This window comes from Carcharhinus amblyrhynchos, chromosome 3 (genome assembly GCF_965287045.1).
Source record: "Carcharhinus amblyrhynchos chromosome 3, sCarAmb.v2.hapA, whole genome shotgun sequence".
NCBI classification, from domain to species: Eukaryota; Metazoa; Chordata; class Chondrichthyes; order Carcharhiniformes; family Carcharhinidae; genus Carcharhinus; species Carcharhinus amblyrhynchos.
The window spans coordinates 74,802,143-74,826,924 of record NC_137326.1 but is presented as its reverse complement, the minus strand read 5'-3'; the positions used below and the strand labels follow the sequence as shown (position 1 = coordinate 74,826,924).

At 49.6% G+C, this 24,782-nt stretch overlaps 1 protein-coding gene across 4 annotated transcripts in view; it reads right to left on the bottom strand.

Moving 5' to 3' along the window:
* The window catches only part of LOC145340853 (LIM and senescent cell antigen-like-containing domain protein 2), a 98,478-nt gene that overhangs the window by 70,843 nt on the left and 2,853 nt on the right, over window positions 1-24,782 (bottom strand). Inside the window, exon 1 of one of the 4 annotated variants that reach the window (XM_080185310.1) lies at window positions 16,486-16,533. The exons of 2 other annotated variants lie outside the window; for them this stretch is intronic. Coding sequence is in view for 1 of the 2 variants with exons in the window: in XM_080185312.1 (XP_080041438.1) it covers window positions 13,429-13,550 (122 nt within the window). In the remaining variant the exon portion in view is untranslated. Of the gene's footprint in view, window positions 1-13,428; window positions 13,709-16,485; window positions 16,534-24,782 lie in introns of those variants that run through there. One more of the 4 variants, XM_080185312.1, reaches the window with a different exon arrangement.

Sequence of the window (24,782 nt, the reverse complement as noted above, 5' to 3'; positions counted from 1 at the left end):
ATCTCACACTAAGTTGATTTTTCTCTACACCCGAGCTATAACTGGAACATTACATTCTGCACTCCCTCATTTCCTTGTCCATGAACTCTCTCATTTCCTTGTCCATAAACGGTATTCTTTGTCTGTGTAGCATGTAAGAAACAATATTTTTCACTGTATACGAATAGATGTGACAATAATGAATCAAATCAAAAAACACATTGTGTCACAAACCCAGTGTCACACACCCAGTGTCCCACAGCCAGCATCACACACCTAATGACAAAGATGATTGATGAGGGTAGGGCAGTGGATGTTGTCTACATGGATTTCAGTAAGACCTTTGACAAGGTCGCTCATGGCAGACTGGTGCAGAAGGCGAAGTGGCATGGGATCAGAGGTGAGCTGGCAAAGTGGATACAAAACTGACTCGGTCAAAGAAGACAGAGGGTAACAGTGGAAGGGTGCATTTCTGAATGGAGGGCTGTGACAAGTGATGTTCCTCAGGGATCAGTGCTGGGACCTTTGCTGTTTGTAATATATATAAATGATTTGGTGGAAAGTGTAACTGGATTGATTAGTAAGCTTCTGGGCGACACAAAGGTTGGTGGATTTGTGAATAGTGATGAGGACCATCAGAGGATACAGCAGGATATAGATCAGTTGGAGATGTGGGCGGAGAGATGGCAGATGGAGTTTAATACAGATAAATGTGAGGTAATGCATTTCCAGATAGGAAATATACAGTAAATGGCAGAAATCTTAATAGTATTGATAGGCAAAGGGATCTGGGTGTACAGGTACACAGGTCACTGCAGGTGGAGAAGGTAATCAAGAAAGCATACGACATGCTTGCCTTCATCGGCTGGGGTATTGAGTTTAAAAATTGGCAAGTCATGTTGCAGCTTTATAGAACCTTAGTTGGTTGGAATATAGTGTTCAATTCTGGTCGCCACACTACCAGGAGGACGTGGAGGCCTTGGAGACGGTACAGAAAAGATTTACCAGGATGTTGCCTGGTATGGAGGGCATTAGCTATGAGGAGAGGTTGGAGAAACTTGGTTTGTTCTCACTGGTGCGACGGAAGTTGCCAGGGGGAGATAGTGGAAGCAAATACGGTAGTGACTTTTAAGGGGTGTTTTGACAAGTACATGACCGGCTCTCCTCTATCCACCGCCCTAGACACATCCTCATAGAACTCCAGTAAATTTGTCAGACACGACTTCCCTTTAATGAAACCGTGCTGCGTCTGCTCTATCAAGCAATTCCCTTCAAGATGCCTCGCAATTTCCTCCTTAATGACGGATTCTAACATTTTACCTACCACAGACGTTAAACTAACCGGCCTATAATTCCCCGCCTTTTGCCTGGCACCCTTCTTAAACAACGGCGTAACATTAGCCGTTTTCCAATCTTCCGGCACTTCCCCGGAATCCAGCGACGTCTGGAAAATAACCACCAAGGCATCCACTATAACCTCCGCCATTTCTTTCAGAACCCTCGGATGCATTCCATCCGGTCCTGGGGACTTGTCCACAATCAGCCCCTCCAGTCTGTCGCGCACCACCTCTCTAGTAACAGTAATGTCATTAAGACCCTCCAGTCCTACCACCTTTCCATCGCTAACACCCGGCAAATTATTCACGTCCTCCTCCGTGAAGACAGAAACAAAAAAGTTATTCAAGACCTTAGCCATATCCCCATCCCCTACCACTAGGTCCCCTTTCTCATCCTCTAAGGGACCAACGTTCACCCTAGCCAGCCTCTTCCTTTTTATATATTTATAAAAACTCTTGCTATCCTTTTTTATATTAAGCGCTAGCCCAGCTTCATAGCTTCTCCTACCCTTCTTTATCAACTTTTTTGTCAATCTTTGTTGACATTTAAACCTTTCCCAATCCTCTCCTCACACTTTGTTCTTTGTAGAACTGTTTAAAGCATTTACTTATTGTATTTACTGCTTTAAGAATTGTGAGGGAGTGATTATCAGGCAGTTGTGGCCCATCAGCTTTAATTATCAAGTGTCCACACGGTGAAGCCTTACATTGTTTGCTGGAGCAGACGAGGAAGGAGCATCAGAGAGAAAGCTAAGACTTTACCTGTTAAAAACCTGTTTAAAATAAGTTTAAAGCACTTTGTTCTTTGTAGAACTGTTTAAAGCATTTACTTATTGTATTTACTGCTTTAAGAATTGTGAGGGAGTGATTATCAGGCAGTTGTGGCCCATCAGCTTTAAATCAGCGCCAAGTTTAAAAGGAGGCCTGGTGTAGATAGCGGGCAGCGTCGGAGCGGGCAGCGGAGTGAGAGGGAAGCAGAGTGAGCTATTAGGGCTTAATATCAAAAAGGGCTGGAAGGTAAAAAGGCCAGGTGGAAAGAACAAGGAAAAAAAAAAAAATTTTTTTTTTCAAAACTACTACAGCAAAAAACAAGGAAAATATTTTTTTCCCACAACAAATTATATTGAATAATGGAGGGGCATGTGATGTGCGGTTCCTGTATGATGTGGGAACTGGTGGACCCCAGGGTCCTCCCCAGTGACCATGTCTGCAGTAAGTGCAGGTTGCTGGAGGAGCTCCAGCTCAAGGTGGATTAGCTGGCCTCTGAGCTACAGACACTGAGGCTCATCAGGGGGAGAGAGGGTGCCATTGTCAATGGGGTGCAAGTGACATCCACCCCCTCTAGACTGTCTAAATCTAAGGGTCAGGGACAAAAGGGGGCTGCTGGGAGGAGGAAGGGGGGTGAGGAGCGGAGGCCTCAGCCTCTTAATCTGCATAACAGGTTTGAGGTTCTTGCTTCCACTCTGGAAGAGGACGAGGCAGGTGAGGTTGGTGAGCAAACTGCACACGGTACAGTGATGCAGCAGGACATAGGCAAAGAGAAGGGGAAAAGGAACGTAGTAGTGATTGGGGATAGTGGGGTGAAGGGTGTTGACACTGTCCTTTGTCACAATGACAAAGTGCACAGAAGGGTGTGTTGTCTGCCTGGTGCTCGGGTACAGGATTTTGCAGCTGGGCTGCAGAGGAATCTGGAGTGGGAGGGTGAGAACCCGGTTGTGGTGGTACATGTGGGTGCCGGCGACGTAGGCAAAGTGCGGACTGAGGATCTGGGGAGGGAGTATGAGAAGCTGGGAATGGAATTAAAAAGTAGAACCGACAAGGTGGTCTTCTCTGGGCTACTGCCTGAACCGAGTGCAGACGGGCATAGGGTTGACAGGATAAAGGAAGTGAATGGGTGGCTCAGAGATTGGTGTGGGAGGAATGGGATCGAATTTATGGGGCATTGGCACCAGTATTGGGGTAGGTGGGACTTGTTCGGGCGGGATGGGGTTGGTCTGAATCGTGCTGGGACCAGAGTGCTGGCGAATCGAGTAAAGAGGACTGTAGACAGGGCTTTAAACTAATTAGGGGGGGGAGGGTGCGAGGGTAGGTGATGTTAGGAGGTCTACAGTTAAGGATAGGGTACAGGTAAGGGAAGAGGCTGAGGATGTCCCAAGTGGTGGCGTTACGGCAAACAGGGTCCAGAAGAAGGCTGGGATGAAAGCGCTTTATCTGAATGCACGATGCATTCGGAATAAAGTGGATGAGCTGGTGGCGCAGATCGACACAAATGGATACGATCTGGTGGCCATTACAGAGACGTGGCTGCAAGGTGACAGGGACTGGGAGATGAATGTACAGGGCTATCAAGTGTTTAGGAAGGATAGGCAGGAGGAAAGAGGGGGTGGCGTAGCTCTGCTGATTAAGGACAGCATCAAGGTGGTAGCAAGGGATGATATCGGAGCCAAAGAGCAGAAAGTGGAATCGTTGTGGGTGGAGATTAGGAACAGCAAAGGGAGGAAGACGCTGGTGGGTGTCGTCTATAGGCCCCCGAATAATGATCTGGAGGTGGGGCGGGCTGTTAATGCGCAAATAAGTGCGGCGTGCTGGAATGGGACGGCAGTAGTTATGGGGGATTTCAATCTGCATATTGATTGGTCGACCCATGTTGGACGTGGGGGGCTCGAGGAGGAGTTCTTGGAATGCTGCCGGGATAGTTTCCTGGAACAGTGTGTGTTGGAGCCGACGAGGGAGCGAGCTATCTTGGATCTGGTGCTATGTAATGAGGCGGGTAGAATTAGGGACCTTGCGGTGAAGGATCCTCTTGGAGAGAGTGATCATTGTATGGTGGAGTTTCTGTTGCAGATGGAGGAGGAGAAAGTGGGTTCCCGGACACGCGTCCTTTGTTTGAATAGAGGGGAGTATGGTAGGATGAGAGAAGAATTGGCGAATGTGGACTGGGGGAGCGCGTTGGAAGGTAGGTCTGCTGAGGAGCAGTGGAGGATCTTTAAGGAGATCTTTCTTGGTGCTCAGCAGAAATTTATTCCGATGGTTAAAAAGGACAGTAGGAAGAGAGGTAATAAGCCGTGAATAACGAAGGAGGTGAAGGAAAGTGTTAAATTAAAAGCGGAGGAATTTAGAGTAGCTAAGAGCAGTGGGCGAGGAGAGGATTGGGAAAGGTTTAAATGTCAACCAAGGATGACAAAAAAGTTGATAAAGGAGGGTAGAAGAAGCTATGAAGCTGGGCTAGCACTTAATATAAAAAAGGATAGCAAGAGTTTTTATAAATATATAAAAAGGAAGAGGCTGGCTAGGGTGAACGTTGGTCCCTTAGAGGATGAGAAAGGGGACCTAGTGGTAGGGGATGGGGATATGGCTAAGGTCTTGAATAACTTTTTTGTTTCTGTCTTCACGGAGGAGGACGTGAATAATTTGCCGGGCGTTAGCGATGGAAAGGTGGTAGGACTGGAGGGTCTTAATGACATTACTGTTACTAGAGAGGTGGTGCGCGACAGACTGGAGGGGCTGATTGTGGACAAGTCCCCAGGACCGGATGGAATGCATCCGAGGGTTCTGAAAGAAATGGCGGAGGTTATAGTGGATGCCTTGGTGGTTATTTTCCAGACGTCGCTGGATTCCGGGGAAGTGCCGGAAGATTGGAAAACGGCTAATGTTACGCCGTTGTTTAAGAAGGGTGCCAGGCAAAAGGCGGGGAATTATAGGCCGGTTAGTTTAACGTCTGTGGTAGGTAAAATGTTAGAATCCGTCATTAAGGAGGAAATTGCGAGGCATCTTGAAGGGAATTGCTTGATAGGGCAGACGCAACACGGTTTCATTAAAGGGAAGTCGTGTCTGACAAATTTACTGGAGTTCTATGAGGATGTGTCTAGGGCGGTGGATAGAGGAGAGCCGGTGGATGTGGTCTTTCTGGATTTTCAGAAGGCGTTTGATAAGGTACCTCACAAGAGGTTACTGCAGAAGGTCAGAGGACATGGAGTTGGGGGTAGGGTGTTAGCGTGGATAGAGGATTGGTTGTCAAATAGGAGGCAGAGAGTGGGGGTCAATGGGTGCTATTCGGATTGGCGGTTGGTGACTAGTGGGGTGCCCCAGAGGTCGGTGCTGGGGCCTCAGCTATTTACCATTTATATAGATGATCTGGAGGAGGGAACCGAGTGTACGGTGTCGAAATTTGCTGATGACACCAAGATTGGGGGAAAGGCAAATTGTGCGGAGGGTGTGGAGAGTCTGCAGAAGGATCTAGATAGGCTGGGCGAATGGGCCAGGAAATGGCAAATGGAATTTAATGTTGGCAAGTGTGAGGTGGTCCACTTTGGTAGGAAGAATGGTAGGAAGGACTATTACTTACGGGGCGAAAAACTGCAGCAGGCGACGGTGCAGAGGGACCTCGGGGTACTTGTGCATGAGTCGCAAAAACCCAGCCTGCAGGTGCAGCAGGTGGTCAGGAAGGCGAATGGGATGCTGGCCTTCATAGCGAGGGGGATTGAATATAAAAGTAGGGAGGTCTTGCTGCAGCTGTATAGGGCATTGGTGAGGCCGCAGCTGGAGTACTATGTGCAGTTTTGGGCACCGCACCTGTGCAAGGATATTTTGGCCTTGGAGGGAGTGCAGAGGAGGTTTACTAGGCTGATACCGGAGTTGAGGGGGTTGAACTATGAGGAGAGGCTGAATAAACTAGGCTTGTACTCGTTAGAGTTTAGAAGAATGAGGGGAGATCTCATTGAGACGTATAAGATGATGAATGAGATGGATAGGATAGAGGTGGAGAGACTCTTCCCGCTCAATAAAGACAGTAGGACTAGGGGGCACAGCCTCAAGATAAAGGGGGGGCGGTTTAGAACGGAGTTGAGGAGGAACTTCTTCACTCAAAGGGTGGTGAATCTCTGGAATTCTCTGCCCGTTGAAGTGGTGGAGGCTGCCTCGCTAAATATTTTTAAGACGCGGGTTGATGGGTTCTTGATAAGAGAGGGGATTAAGGGTTATGGGGAGAGGGCAGGAAAGTGGAACTGAGCCACGACAGATCAGCCATGATCTTATTGAATGGCGGGGCAGGCTCGAAGGGCCAGATGGCCTACTCCTGCTCCTATTTCTTATGTTCTTATGATATGGTCCCCAGAAGGGTAGGGGGTTTAGTTAAGTTGGGCAGCATGGTCGGTGCAGGGTTGGAGGGCCGAAGGGCCTGTTCCTGTGCTGTAATTTTCTTTGTTCTTTGTTCAGTATCCCACACCAACATCCCACATTCCTAACATCCAGTGTCTCATGCCTAGTATCACACTCCCAGTGTCACACAGTCAGCGTCATGCAACCAGCATCACACGCTCAGTGTCTCATGCCCAATGTCTCTCATTCCTCACATTCAGTGTCACAAACCTAGTGACTCACACCCATGTCACACATCCAGTGTCACGCACCAGTGTCTCACACCCACATTCCTCACACCCAGTGTCACAAACCCAATGTCCCACTTTCCTCACAGCCAGTATCAAATTTGGGGAAGGAAGATTATTGAAGGGATTTAGTGAGAGGTTTATATTTGTTCTCCGTTAGGTGTGTCATCACTATTTGTTAGGACTGACAACATGTCCAGTGTTTCTGACAATATATGTTTTCTGTCTCAGGCTTCTGTCTTGAGAAATGCTTGAAGCAGCTGAAAACTCCTTGCTTTTTACCTGAGGTTGCAAAGTTCTCAATTGTGTGTACGTGCTGCCTAATGTTTAATGAGCTTCCTTTGTCCGGAAGTAAGTATCAGGAATTACTGGCTCTGAGTTGAGAATTCCAACCTTCCCAGGAGACCTAATGGTCTGAGTAGAGTAATGGGCGGAGCTAGGAAGTTTATAGATGTGATACACCCAGTGTTCAGTCACGCAAACACTTCCAAACACTGGCCAGGCAGTAGAGACACAGTCACACAAACCCTTAAACAGCTTGGCCTCTCCAGGGTGGGGCCTCTTTCACTGCTGGCCTATATGGACCTGTATGGACCCACGGGCAGCCTCCCCCTATCTGGATCTGCAGGCAGTGTTAGCAGATCAGTTTGACCTCAATCCCTGATTTATTTTGTGTTTCAAAACACAGGTTTAGGAACTCGCCCTAATCTGTGACACTCACTACACAGCTAATCGAGTTAGATTAAATTGCAGCTTTGGAAAGAAAGCCAAGACTGAGTTTTCTTCAGAAAATAATCTAATTTCCACAGACAATTTCTGGGATTATTGATACACCATGAGAGCTAAATACAGCTGTAATTGCGGGCCAGTACTGAGGGCGTGCCGCACTGTCAGAGGCTCAGTACTGAGGGCGTGCCGCACTGTCAGAGGCTCAGTACTGAGGGCGTGCCGCACTGTCAGAGGCTCAGTACTGAGGGCGTGCCGCACTGTCAGAGGATCAGTACTGAGGGAGTGCCGCACTGTCAGAGGATCAGTACTGAGGGCGTGCCGCACTGTCAGAGGCTCAGTACTGAGGGCGTGCCGCACTGTCAGAGGCTCAGTACTGAGGGAGTGCCGCACTGTCAGAGGATCAGTACTGAGGGAGTGCCGCACTGTCAGAGGCTCAGTACTGAGGGAGTGCCGCACTGTCAGAGGATCAGTATTGAAGGAGCGCCGCACTGTCAAGAGGATCAGTACTGAGGGAATGCCGCACTGTCAGAGGATTAGTACAGAGGCAGCGCCACACTGTCAGAGGGTCAGTACCCAGGGAGTGCTGCACTGTCACACGGTCAGTACTGAGGGTGTGCTGCACTGTCACAGGGTCAGTGTTGAGGGAGTGCTGCACTGTCGGAGGATCAGTACTGAGGGAGTGCTGCACTGTCAGAGGGTCAGTATTGAAGGAGTGCTGCACTGTCAGAGGGTCAGTACTGAGGGAGTGCTGCACTGTCAGAGGATCAGTACTGAGGGAGTGCTGCACTGTCAGAGGATCAGTACTGAGGGAGTGCTGCACTGTCAGAGGATCAGTACTGAGGGAGTGCTGCACTGTCAGAGGATCAGTACTGAGGGAGTGCTGCACTGTCAGAGGGTCAGTGTTGAGGGAGTGCTGCACTGTCAGAGGATCAGTACTGAGGGAGTGCTGCACTGTCAGAGGATCAGTACTGAGGGAGTGCTGCACTGTCAGAGGGTCAGCTCTCGCACACTGTCACTCAGTAACCCCTCTCCCCAGAACACTATTGTAACTGACTTTTTCTCTACTGATGTTAATCCAGCTCTCTCACACTGACATTCCGTTAACCTCTCTCCCCAGCACTCTGTGTTACAGACTGTATCTCTACTGATGTTAATCCAGCTCCCGCACACTGTCACTCAGTAACCCCTCTTTCTCCAGCCCCTATGAAACTGGCTGTATCTCTACGTGTGTTAATCCAGCTCCCTCACAGTGACATTCAGTAACCTCTCTCCCCCAGAACACTATGTAACTTACTATCTCTACCGTTGATAATCCAGCTCCCTCATGCTGTCATTCAGTAACCTCTCTCCCCCAGCATCCTGTATACTGACTGTATCTCTACTGATGTTAATCAGCTCCCTCTTGCTGTCACTCAGTAACCCCTCTTCTCCAGCCCCTATGTAACTGACTGTATCTCTACTGATGTTCATCCAGCTCCTTCACACTGTCACTCAAGAAGCTCTGTCCTCCAGCACCTTGTCTTACTGACTCCACTTCTACTGATGTTAATCCAGCTCCCTCATCCAGTAATCCTTCTCCCCCAACACCCTGCGTTACAGACTGTATCTCTACTGATATTAATCCAGCTCCGTCACTCCGTAACTCCTCTCCTCCAGCACCCTGGGTTACTGACTGTATCTCTTCTGATGTTAATCCAACTCCCTCACACTGTCACTCAGTAACCCGTCTCCCCCAGAACCCTGCACCCATTATGACTGTCGCGTGACTGACCATGTCCGGAGAGTTATGACTTCTGACAAGAAGGACCCAGAGTTGAGCTCCTGTTTGAACCTACAGTGGGAAATGTTGGTACAGGACAGCTACTTGTGTGGTATACGGGTCTTTATCTCAACCACGTTGAGGTGGAAGGTGCTGGAGCAGCTCCAATAAGAGCATCCAAAGGTGCTACAGATGAAGGAGTTACATCTGGTGGCCAAACATTGATGCTAACATAGAAAAGAAAGCATGCATGTGTAGCGTGCTCCCCGATTCAGAAAGCACCAACAGCCTCACCATTACACCTTGGGTATGGCCAAAAGGACTGTGGGAATGTGTCCTTATTGATTTTGTGGGCCAGTGGAAAACTACATGTTACTAATGGCTGTGGATGCATACTCTGAGTGACCGGAGGTGATAGACGTGAAAACAATTAACACCAAGGTGACCCTGGACAGACCGAACGACATATTCACCAGGTTTGGTTTTCTGGACAAAGAGCTGCAGCTTGTGTTGCGGGAATTCGAGGAGTACGTGGAAGTGCATGGCATTCAGCATGTAAAGTCTGCACTGGGCGATGAATGATCTAGCGGAGCAGTTTGTGCAGTCGGTAAAACACTCCTTGGAGGTGTCAACTGGGGAAAAGTCATTGAGATAAAGAGTGAACCAGTTTCTAAACGTGTATCAAACCACATGCAATGACAAAATGCCTCCCCCAACCCCTCTGCCGCTCCCCCTACCCCCACCGGTGACATTGATGCTGGGAAGACAGTTACGGACAATGTTGTGTTCACTGAGGCCGGAAGAGACCAGGCAAATGGTGGAAAGCAGCCAAGAGAGGCAGATGGACCAGTGAGCCGAGCATGCAAAACTGCGCACCAAGGAGCAAGTGGGTTCTAGCAATAATACTGGCCAAGACTGGACCGCTGTCCAACCACTGTGGAAACACAAGCCGCGTTGCTTTGATGTAGACATACAGACCAATTACTGGCAGCACCAGTGGAAGCACCAGCTGGGGAGATGGAGACGGGTCAGCCAGAACCGACAGTGGTTCCAGAGGAAGGAAGCAGGGACGGATAGCCACATGTTCAACTGATGAGCCATATGCACTGGTAGTAGTGACTGATTGTGTTTGGGAGAGGGGCCGAAGGCCAGTCCCAGCTCCTAAGAAACAATCTCCACGGAACTGTCAGCCTCTGGACCAATTAGACATGTCTCTGTAACACCAAATGAATGTTATTACTATTGGTAAGGTGTAAATAGTTCATTGTTATTTCTGGACAGGGATTATATTTAGAAGGAAGGAGTGTTACGTATGCGGGGCCCCTTTAAGAGGATGGTCAGGTGACCTGGGTATGGGGTAACCTGCCCAGGAAACTGCCCCTACAACCACCCAAGGGCTGGAGTGCGAGGAGTACAGTTCTTCAATAAACCCCATTATTCCTGTGGCTTGCCTTTCCGCGTGACTTCTTTCAAACTACCACATTGGTAGTTTCAGACTTACACTGACTGTATCTCTACTGATGTTAATCCAGCTCCTTCATACATTCATTCAGTAACCCTTCTCCCCCACACCTTGTGTTACTAACTGTATCTCTACTGATGTTAATCCAGCTCAGTAACTCAGTCACTCAGTAACTCATCTCCCCCAAGCACTCTGTGTTACAGACTATATCTCTACTGATATTAATCCAGCTCCCTCACACTGTCACTCAGTAACCCCTCTCCCCCAGTGCTCTGTGTTACTGGCTGTATCTCTATTGATGTTAATCCAGCTCCCTCACAGTGTCACTTAGTAACTGCTTATGATTATTTGAACCAATTTAAATGGAAATAAAGGAAGTGTAGATCATTGGTGATTGTGTGTCACTGAGTTTTGAGTTTGGTTGTGTTTTAATGGGGCAGGATACTCTCTCTGAACGGTGAAACATATTGCTGATCAGTCAATGGCCCCTGGATTAGTGACGTTCCCGCCTCTTTGATAGGAAGATCACAGATTGACCGTGCTGTTTTGTGGGAGCAACTCCATTATCGCAGCCTGCTAGCATTATATCAGGTCATTCAATTGGCATCGCAGTGCATTGCACACTGTGTGCAGGGATTGTATTCACGTTCTAAGGAGGAGAGATGTTGAATACTAACAACCTGCATGCTGATTCTGCTACTGTCAGATCCATTTCTGAGTGAGGCACTGAATGACTTTATTTGCTAATGTGCTCCTCTTATAGTGTCTATTTACAGTCCATGTGAGTGACTGCACTCTACTCTCACAATCTCCAGTCTGCAACTGCACAGTTACAACTTCATACTGGGGGTGAATAGATCCCAGCACCTGATGATCTGATTTCCAGGCTGACAAGGAATAGGACGAGGCTATTCAGCCCCTTGGGCCTGTTCCTTCATGGCTGTTATGAATTTTTGCTCAATTTCCTTACCTTTGTTCTGAAAACGCTCAATTCACCCCCAGCATTGGCAGCATTTGTGGAGGAAAGAGCACAAGATTTCCACCCCCGTTTGTGAGGTGACTTATCCCTGAAATCTCCCTCTGTCTGCGTGGTTTCCTTCCACAGTCACAAAGATGTGTAGGTTTGGTGGATTGGTAAATGCGCGGGCTTACGGGGATAGGGTGAAGGGGAGGGCCTGGGTGAGATGTTCTTTCAGCAAAGTGGTGCAGACTCGATGGACTGAATGACCTTCTTCTGCACCATATGGATTGTATGACTTGAGGTTCTACAATCATTCAGCTGAGATATGAAGGTTCTATCCCTTTGTCCTGAACTCCACAACCAGAGTTTCTCTACATCAATCCAATCAATTCCTTTAATCAGATTAATTCCTGAGTTTCCATTCCATTGGAAATCCAGAGAACCCCATTCCTACAGTTTTTTTCTAATTCATTCCTGGGATGGGGGACCTTGGCTGGAATAGTCAGCATTTAGAACCCTCTGGAACATGGACCCACCTTCCTGACCCGCTGCACCCCAAGCTGAACTGCTCATGTCTAACGTCATGCCGAGACCCATCCCTCAAACACTCTATCCCACCACCCACTAAAACTCTTCTTAAAACCTCTCTCTTTGATCAAGATTTTGGCCATCTGATCTAATATCTCCTTTTGTGGTTCAGCGTCAGACTGTTTTATAATACACCTGGGATGCATCTTTGATGTTTCATTGTAGTAAAGGCACTGTATAAATATACATTTTTAGTGTAATTATGATGTAGGTAAACCCACAGTGCTGTTAGGGTGAGAGTTCCGGGATTTTGTCCCAGTGACAGTGAGGGCTCAGTGATATACTTCCAAATCAGGACCAGAACCAGGACCAGTGCGCACACACACACATCACATCAATACACACGCCACACCAACTTGCACACACATATCACACACACACAGGCACACACACACCACCATCCCCCGTAAGACATTAAGTTACATGGACTTGGGTATTTGTGATTTTGGAAGTATCCACCAATGAGGCAAAAGCACTAAAAATGGCCCATTGAAAAAATCCTGGCCCAACAACTGACATGGAGGCGGAACGGGGGCAGGAGCGGGCGAAGGAGCGGCGCAGAGCGGGCAAAGGAGCGGCGCAGAGCGGGCAAAGGAGCGGCGCAGAGCGGGCAAAGGAGCGGCGCAGAGCGGGCAAAGGAGCGGCGCAGAGCGGGCAAAGGAGCGGCGCAGAGCGGGCAAAGGAGCGGCGCAGAGCGGGCAAAGGAGCGGCGCAGAGCGGGCAAAGGAGCGGCGCAGAGCGGGCAAAGGAGCGGCGCAGAGCAGGCAAAGGAGCGGCGCAGAGCGGGCAAAGGAGCGGCGCAGAGCGGGCAAAGGAGCGGCGCGGAGCGGGCAAAGGAGCGGCGCAGAGCGGGCAAAGGAGCGGCGCAGAGCGGGCAAAGGAGCGGCGCAGAGCGGGCAAAGGAGCGGCGCAGAGCGGGCAAAGGAGCAGGGCCAGGGCTTTGAGGGGTAATCTTACAGGGACTGAAGGCTGTGCAGTTCAGGTAGCTCAGTTATCAGATTGAATAACCACTCCCCATTCATTCATTCACTGTCTCTAAAAACAAAACAAAGTATCAGTAAATACACAAAGTACGAGGGATGGAGAATGACTGATCTGAACGGCAAGTTCTGTCTCTGTATTTTGCCCTAAAACTGCCAGCAGCTTAAACAAACTCTTCCTGTCCTGTTCTGTGAGCAAACATTTTGTTGCCCTTTCACAAACTCACTGAGCTGACAGGCAGCACCTACCCTGGTCTCGCACTCCTGGACTGAGTCCTGTTCTGCCACTGCTCCAGCACTCCGCTGTTACGCTCATACCGACGCCGGTACAGTTGGGATGAAGCCAGCTCCCGAAGCCTGACGGCAGCCATGTCTACACAGTCGGTTGGGACAGTGCTGCTGGGGTTCGATGAGGGCAATGGGTGGGGACGTGCTGCAGGACAATACAAAGGAGGCCCAGCCAGAACGGCCTGCTCAGAGCGGGCACTGAGTCAGCCTTCCTGCTCTGTTCCTGCAGGGTCAAAACCTCACACACAGATAAGCCAAACTCAGGGCCTAACTGGCCAAATTCCCTCAGCCCAGCACAGATTCAAACTCTGGACAGGCTCACAATAATATGAGGCTAAAGGCTGGAAGCTGGAAAGACTGTTGTGTATCCTTTATATCGTCTTCCTGACAGGAATGGCATAATTCCTGGAATCAGGCACAGAACCATGGGGGAGGGGGAGTCAATAATGAAAGACAACAGGATGAGGAGGAAGGTAACGAGGGGGGGGGAATATCCTGCGGATCCCATACACATGCTTGGCTCTGTCCTCCCAGGAGTGCGAGCATTTATCCAAACCTTTCCCACTGTTCAGACAGTACACTCAGGAATGGGTCACATTGCAGCAGAATTCCATCGTGCCTTTTCCCTACAACAACTGTCCAGAAATTCCAGGTTCAGACGGGAATAATCTTCAGGTGGATGGTTGGAAACAGGCAATCAACAGTGCAGAAAATTACTCATTGGTTATATCTGATCATTCCACAACCCTCGCCCAATGACCACACTACAGCAGCAACGGGGCAGGATGGGAGACACAATCACATTGCAGGGACGAGGTGCCCCCCCACTCCGCTGCAGGGCAGGGACGAGGCCCCCCCCCCCAAACTCTGCCGCAGGGCAGGGACGGGGACGAGGCGCGCCCCCCCCCCCCCCCGCTCCACCGCAGGGCAGGGATGAGGTGCCCCCCCCACTCCGCCGCGGGGTGGGGACGAGGTGCCCCCCACTCCGCCGTGGGGCGGGTACAAGGCACCCCCCCCACTCCGCCGCGGGGCAGGGATGAGGTGCCCCCCCAACTCCACCACGGGGCAGGGACGAGGTGCCCGTATGCTGTCACAGTGTGCGACTGACACACACACTGTCACAGTGCAGACTGATACACTCACACTCCATCACACTGTGAAACTGACACACTCACACTCCATCACACTGTGAGACTGACACACTCACACTCCATCACACTGTGAGACTGACACACTCACACTCCATCACACTGTGAGACTGACACACTCACACTCCATCACACTGTGAGACTGACACACTCACACTCCATCACACTGTGAGACTGACACACTCACACTCCATCACACTGTGAGACTGACACACTCACACTCCATCACACTGTGAGACTGACACACTCACACTCCATCACACTGTGAGACTGACACACTCACACTCCATCACACTGTGAGACTGACACACTCACACTCCATCACACTGTGAGACTGACACACTCACACTCCATCACACTGTGAGACTGACACACACACATTAACACTGAAACACACACAGTCTATCGCTTTAACATTGACAAACTCAGATTGACAGTGATACATTCACAGTCCATCACACTAACACTGCCACACATTCAGACAAACACTGAGAAACATGGTCCACCAAGAAACATTGACACACAGACAGCTGATCACACTAACACAGACATGCACACAGTCCATCAACTAACACTAGCACACAAACTAACACTGACACACACACACATGAAACTGACACATGCTAACACACACCAACACTGATACAATCACAGTTCATCACACTAATACTGACACACTCAGTCTGTCACACTGACACACTCAGTCTGTCACACTGACACACACGCAATCACCCCATCACTGACGCACACAGCCCATTACACTACCACTAGCATACTCACAGTCATTCATACTGACTCACACACACACAACCCCCAAACGTTCATTAACAGACACACAGCCCATCACACTAATAGACACATACTAACACTGACACACACATTAAAACATTAGCAGACTTGCAGCATTCACAGTAACACTGACACACTCAAAGCCCATCACACTAACACTGATACATACAGTCCATCAAACTATCACTGACGTATACATAGCAATTCATAATAGACACACAGTCACATTAAAACTGACATGCACAGTCCATTAACTAACACTGATACACAATCACAATAACACCGATACACACACTCACTGGCACACATAGTCCGTCAACTCTCACTGACACACAACACATCACAGTATATCAAGCTATCACTGATGCACAGAGCCCATCACCCTAAAGACACACAGTCACACTAACACTGATACATACAATCCATCAACTAACACTGACACACAATCACAATAACACTAACACACGCAACACATCACACTAACAGTGGTACACTCACAATCCTTCATACAAACACTGACACGCACAACACATCACACTAACACACACATCACACTAACACTGACACACAAGAGTCCATCAACTCAACTGACACACACATACACAGCCCATTGCATAAAACTGACATGCACATTCCAACAACTAACACCGATCCATCCACATTCCATCACACTGACACACACTAACAGTAGCACTGACACATACAACACATTACACTAACACTTAGACGCACTCACATACATCCCATAACATTAAAACACTGACACAGGCAGCCCATCACACTAACACTGACACACACACAGGGTCCATCACACTAACACACACACCTTCCTTTCTACTTAGGGTGGAGGTGGGGGGCGTGTGAGGAGGTGGTGGTGATGGCCTAGTGGTATTAACACTTACAGAAACTCAGCTAATATTCTGGGGACAAGGATTCAAATCTGGTAGATGATAGAATTTGAATTCAATAAAAAATGTCTGGAATTAATAAGCTGCTAATGAGCAGAAAATCATTACTGATTGTCGGAAAATGCCATCTGATTCACTAATGTCCTTTAGGGAAGGAAATCTGCCATCCTTACCTGGTCTGGCCTACATGTGACTCCAAATCCAGAGCAATGTGATTGACTCTCAACTGCCCTTGGGCAACTAGGGATAGGCAATAAATGCTGATCAGCCAGTGACAGCCAGATCCCAAAAATTAATTTAAAAAACTAACACAGACACATTCATATTCCATCACACTGACACTGAAACACACACGGCCCATCACACTAACACTGAAACACACACGGCCCATCACACTAACACTGAAACACACACGGCCCATCACACTAACACTGAAACACACACGGCCCATCACACTAACACTGAAACACACACGGCCCATCACACTAACACTGAAACACACACGGCCCATCACACTAACACTGAAACACACACGGCCCATCACACTAACACTGAAACACACACGGCCCATCACACTAACACTGAAACACACACGGCCCATCACACTAACACTGAAACACACACGGCCCATCACACTAACACTGAAACACACAGGGCCCATCACACTAACACTGAAACACACACGGCCCATCACACTAACACTGAAACACACACGGCCATCACACTAACACTGAAACACACACGGCCCATCACACTAACACTGAAACACACACGGCCCATCACACTAACACTGAAACACACACGGCCCATCACACTAACACTGAAACACACACGGCCCATCACACTAACACTGAAACACACAGGGCCCATCACACTAACACTGAAACACACAGGGCCCATCACACTAACACTGATACACACAGTCCATCACACTAACACTGACACACCGTCACATTTAAACACTGACACACTCACAGTCCGTCACACTAAAAGACACAACCACAATAACACAACAGACATACTCTACCAACCAACACAGACGCAGCTCATCAACTACACTGACAGACAAACTAACACTGACACACTTCTGTCACACTAACATTGTCACTGACACATTTCTATCACAATAACGTTGACACATAGTCTATCAAACTAATATTGACCCACATACCAACTTTGACATACGCAGCCCGTCACTCTGACACTGACACACACACTAAGGCTGACACGCACCAAAACCAACACTGACACACAAAATCCATCACACTGATATTGGCACACACATACACACCAACACTGACATACACAGTCCATCACATTAACACTGACACACACTCACACTAACACCCACTCACACAGTCCATCATACAATAACACTGATATACACCCATAAACACTGACACACAGGCCATCACACTAACACTGACACACAGTCCATCACATTAACATTGACACACACAGTCCATCACACTAACACTGACACACACAGTCCATCACACTAACACTGACACACACAGTCCATCACACTAACACTGACACACACAGTCCATCACACTAACACTGACACAGACACACACAGTCCATCACACTAACACTGACACACACTCTCACAGTCCAGCATACAATAACACTGATATACACTCACATAAACACTGACACACAGTCCATCACATTAATGCTGACACACACTCACACAGTTCATCACAGTGACAGTGGCATACACTCACACCGACATACACAAAGCCCATCACACTAATACTGACACACACCGTCCATCACACTAACACAGTCCATCACAATAATACTGACACACACACATAATAATATTGACACACACACTCACACAGTCCATCACAATAACAGTGACATACACTCATACTGACACACACACAGCCCATCACACTAATATTGACAAACACACAGTCCATCATACTAACGCTGATGCACACTTCATCACACTGACACACAGTCCATCAACACTAACGCTGACACGCAGTCCATCACACTAACGCTGACACACACAGCCCATCACACTAACGCTGACACACACAGCCCATCACACTAACGCTGACACACACAGCCCATCACACTAACGCTGACACACACAGCCCATCACACTAACGTTGACACACTCACAATAACACTGACACACACTTATACAGTCCATCACAGTAACAGTGACATATACTCATACTGAAATACACACAGCCCTTCACACTAACAGTGGCGCGCACAGCCCTTCACACTAACACTGGCGCACACAGCCCATCACACTAACACTGGCGCACACAGCCCATCACACTAACACTGGCGCACACAGCCCATCACACTAACACTGATACACTGTCCATCACACTGACACACTCACACACAGTCCTTCACAGTAACAGTGACATACACTCACACTGACACACACAGCCCTTCACACTCACACTGACACACTCACAATAACACTGACACACACTGTCACAGCCCATCACAGTAACATACACTCACACTGACACACACCGCCCACCACACTCACACTGACACACACCGCCCACCACACTCACACTGACACACACCGCCCACCACACTCACACTGACACACACCGCCCACCACACTCACACTGACACACACAGCCCACCACACTCACACTGACACACACAGCCCACCACACTCACACTGACACACACAGCCCACCACACTCACACTGACACACACAGCCCACCACACTCACACTGACACACACAGCCCACCACACTCACACTGACACACACAGCCCACCACACTCACACTGACACACACAGCCCACCACACTCACACTGACACACACAGCCCACCACACTCACACTGACACACACAGCCCACCACACTCACACTGACACACACAGCCCACCACACTCACACTGACACACACAGCCCACCACACTCACACTGACACACACAGCCCACCACACTCACACTGACACACACAGCCCACCACACTCACACTGACACACACAGCCCACCACACTCACACTGACACACACAGCCCACCACACTCACACTGACACACTCACAATAACACTGACACACACTCTCACAGTCCATCACAGTAACAGTGACATACACTCACACTGACACACACACAGCCCACCACACTAACACTAACACACACAGCCCATCACACTAACACACACAGCCCATCACACTAACACACACAGCCCATCACACTAACACTGACGCACAGTCCATCACACTAACATTGACGCACACACAGTCCATCACACTAACACTGACGCACACACAGTCCATCACACTAACACTGACGCACACAGTCCATCACACTAACACTGACGCACACACAGTCCATCACACTAACACTGACGCACACACAGTCCATCACACTAACACTGACACACACACAGCCCACCACACTAACACTAACACACACAGCCCATCACACTAACACACACAGCCCATCACACTAACACTGACGCACAGTCCATCACACTAACATTGACGCACACACAGCCCATCACACTAACACTGATGCACACACAGTCCATCACACTAACACTGACGCACACACAGTCCATCACACTAACACTGACGCACACACAGCCCATCACACTAACACTGACGCACACACAGCCCATCACACTAACACTGATGCACACACAGCCCATCACACTAACACTGACACACACACACACACAGTCCTTCACAGTAACAGTGACATACACTCACACTGACACACACAGCCCTTCACACTAACACTGACACACACAGCCCTTCACACTAACACTGACACACTCAGCCCTTCACACTCACACTGACACACTCACAATGACACTGACACACACTGTCACAGCCCATCACAGTAACATACATTCACAGACACACACCGCCCACCACACTCACACTGACACACTCACAATAACACTGACACACACTCTCACAGTCCATCACAGTAACAGTGACATACACTCACACTGACACACACAGCCCTTCACGCTCACACTGACACACACAGCCCACCACGCTCACCCTGACACACACAGCCCACCACGCTCACACTGACACACACAGCCCACCACGCTCACACTGACACACACAGCCCACCACGCTCACACTGACACACACAGCCCACCACGCTCACACTGACACACACAGCCCACCACGCTCACACTGACACACACAGCCCACCACGCTCACACTGACACACACAGCCCACCACGCTCACACTGACACACACAGCCCACCACGCTCACACTGACACACACAGCCCACCACGCTCACACTGACACACACAGCCCACCACGCTCACACTGACACACACAGCCCACCACGCTCACACTGACACACACAGCCCACCACGCTCACACTGACACACACAGCCCACCACGCTCACACTGACACACACAGCCCACCACGCTCACACTGACACACACAGCCCACCACGCTCACACTGACACACACAGCCCACCACGCTCACACTGACACACACAGCCCACCACGCTCACACTGACACACACAGCCCACCACGCTCACACTGACACACACAGCCCACCACACTGACACACACAGCCCACCACACTGACACACACAGCCCACCACACTGACACACTCACACACACAGCCCACCACACTGACACACTCACACACACAGCCCACCACACTGACACACTCACAGTAACACTGACACACACTCTCACAGTCCATCACAGTAACAGTGACATACACTCACACTGACACACACACAGCCCATCACACTAACACACACAGCCCATCACACTAACACTGACACACACACAGTCCATCACACTAACACTGACGCACACACAATCCATCACACTAACACTGACACACACAGTCCATCACACTAACACTGACACACACAGTCCATCACACTAACACTGACACAGACACACACAGTCCATCACACTAACACTGACACACACTCTCACAGTCCAGCATACAATAACACTGATATACACTCACATAAACACTGACACACAGTCCATCACATTAATGCTGACACACACTCACACAGTTCATCACAGTGACAGTGGCATACACTCACACCGACATACACAAAGCCCATCACACTAATACTGACACACACCGTCCATCACACTAACACAGTCCATCACAATAATACTGACACACACACATAATAATATTGACACACACACTCACACAGTCCATCACAATAACAGTGACATACACTCATACTGACACACACACAGCCCATCACACTAATATTGACAAACACACAGTCCATCATACTAACGCTGATGCACACTTCATCACACTGACACACAGTCCATCAACACTAACGCTGACACGCAGTCCATCACACTAACGCTGACACACACAGCCCATCACACTAACGCTGACACACACAGCCCATCACACTAACGCTGACACACACAGCCCATCACACTAACGCTGACACACACAGCCCATCACACTAACGTTGACACACTCACAATAACACTGACACACACTTATACAGTCCATCACAGTAACAGTGACATATACTCATACTGAAATACACACAGCCCTTCACACTAACAGTGGCGCGCACAGCCCTTCACACTAACACTGGCGCACACAGCCCATCACACTAACACTGGCGCACACAGCCCATCACACTAACACTGGCGCACACAGCCCATCACACTAACACTGATACACTGTCCATCACACTGACACACTCACACACAGTCCTTCACAGTAACAGTGACATACACTCACACTGACACACACAGCCCTTCACACTCACACTGACACACTCACAATAACACTGACACACACTGTCACAGCCCATCACAGTAACATACACTCACACTGACACACACCGCCCACCACACTCACACTGACACACACCGCCCACCACACTCACACTGACACACACCGCCCACCACACTCACACTGACACACACCGCCCACCACACTCACACTGACACACACAGCCCACCACACTCACACTGACACACACAGCCCACCACACTCACACTGACACACACAGCCCACCACACTCACACTGACACACACAGCCCACCACACTCACACTGACACACACAGCCCACCACACTCACACTGACACACACAGCCCACCACACTCACACTGACACACACAGCCCACCACACTCACACTGACACACACAGCCCACCACACTCACACTGACACACACAGCCCACCACACTCACACTGACACACACAGCCCACCACACTCACACTGACACACACAGCCCACCACACTCACACTGACACACACAGCCCACCACACTCACACTGACACACACAGCCCACCACACTCACACTGACACACACAGCCCACCACACTCACACTGACACACACAGCCCACCACACTCACACTGACACACTCACAATAACACTGACACACACTCTCACAGTCCATCACAGTAACAGTGACATACACTCACACTGACACACACACAGCCCACCACACTAACACTAACACACACAGCCCATCACACTAACACACACAGCCCATCACACTAACACACACAGCCCATCACACTAACACTGACGCACAGTCCATCACACTAACATTGACGCACACACAGTCCATCACACTAACACTGACGCACACACAGTCCATCACACTAACACTGACGCACACAGTCCATCACACTAACACTGACGCACACACAGTCCATCACACTAACACTGACGCACACACAGTCCATCACACTAACACTGACACACACACAGCCCACCACACTAACACTAACACACACAGCCCATCACACTAACACACACAGCCCATCACACTAACACTGACGCACAGTCCATCACACTAACATTGACGCACACACAGCCCATCACACTAACACTGATGCACACACAGTCCATCACACTAACACTGACGCACACACAGTCCATCACACTAACACTGACGCACACACAGTCCATCACACTAACACTGACGCACACAGTCCATCACACTAACACTGACGCACACACAGTCCATCACACTAACACTGACGCACACACAGCCCATCACACTAACACTGACGCACACACAGCCCATCACACTAACACTGATGCACACACAGCCCATCACACTAACACTGACACACACACACACACAGTCCTTCACAGTAACAGTGACATACACTCACACTGACACACACAGCCCTTCACACTAACACTGACACACACAGCCCTTCACACTAACACTGACACACTCAGCCCTTCACACTCACACTGACACACTCACAATGACACTGACACACACTGTCACAGCCCATCACAGTAACATACATTCACAGACACACACCGCCCACCACACTCACACTGACACACTCACAATAACACTGACACACACTCTCACAGTCCATCACAGTAACAGTGACATACACTCACACTGACACACACAGCCCTTCACGCTCACACTGACACACACAGCCCACCACGCTCACCCTGACACACACAGCCCACCACGCTCACACTGACACACACAGCCCACCACGCTCACACTGACACACACAGCCCACCACGCTCACACTGACACACACAGCCCACCACGCTCACACTGACACACACAGCCCACCACGCTCACACTGACACACACAGCCCACCACGCTCACACTGACACACACAGCCCACCACGCTCACACTGACACACACAGCCCACCACGCTCACACTGACACACACAGCCCACCACGCTCACACTGACACACACAGCCCACCACGCTCACACTGACACACACAGCCCACCACGCTCACACTGACACACACAGCCCACCACGCTCACACTGACACACACAGCCCACCACGCTCACACTGACACACACAGCCCACCACGCTCACACTGACACACACAGCCCACCACGCTCACACTGACACACACAGCCCACCACGCTCACACTGACACACACAGCCCACCACGCTCACACTGACACACACAGCCCACCACGCTCACACTGACACACACAGCCCACCACACTGACACACACAGCCCACCACACTGACACACACAGCCCACCACACTGACACACTCACACACACAGCCCACCACACTGACACACTCACACACACAGCCCACCACACTGACACACTCACAGTAACACTGACACACACTCTCACAGTCCATCACAGTAACAGTGACATACACTCACACTGACACACACACAGCCCATCACACTAACACACACAGCCCATCACACTAACACTGACACACACACAGTCCATCACACTAACACTGACGCACACACAATCCATCACACTAACACTGACGCACACACAATCCATCACACTAACACTGACGCACACACAATCCATCACACTAACACTGACGCACACACAGTCCATCACACTAACACTGACACACACACAATCCATCACACTAACACTGACACACAACAGCCCATCACACTAACACTGACACACACAGCCCATCACACTAACACTGGCACACACACAGCCCACCACGCTCACACTGACACACACAGCCCACCACGCTCACAC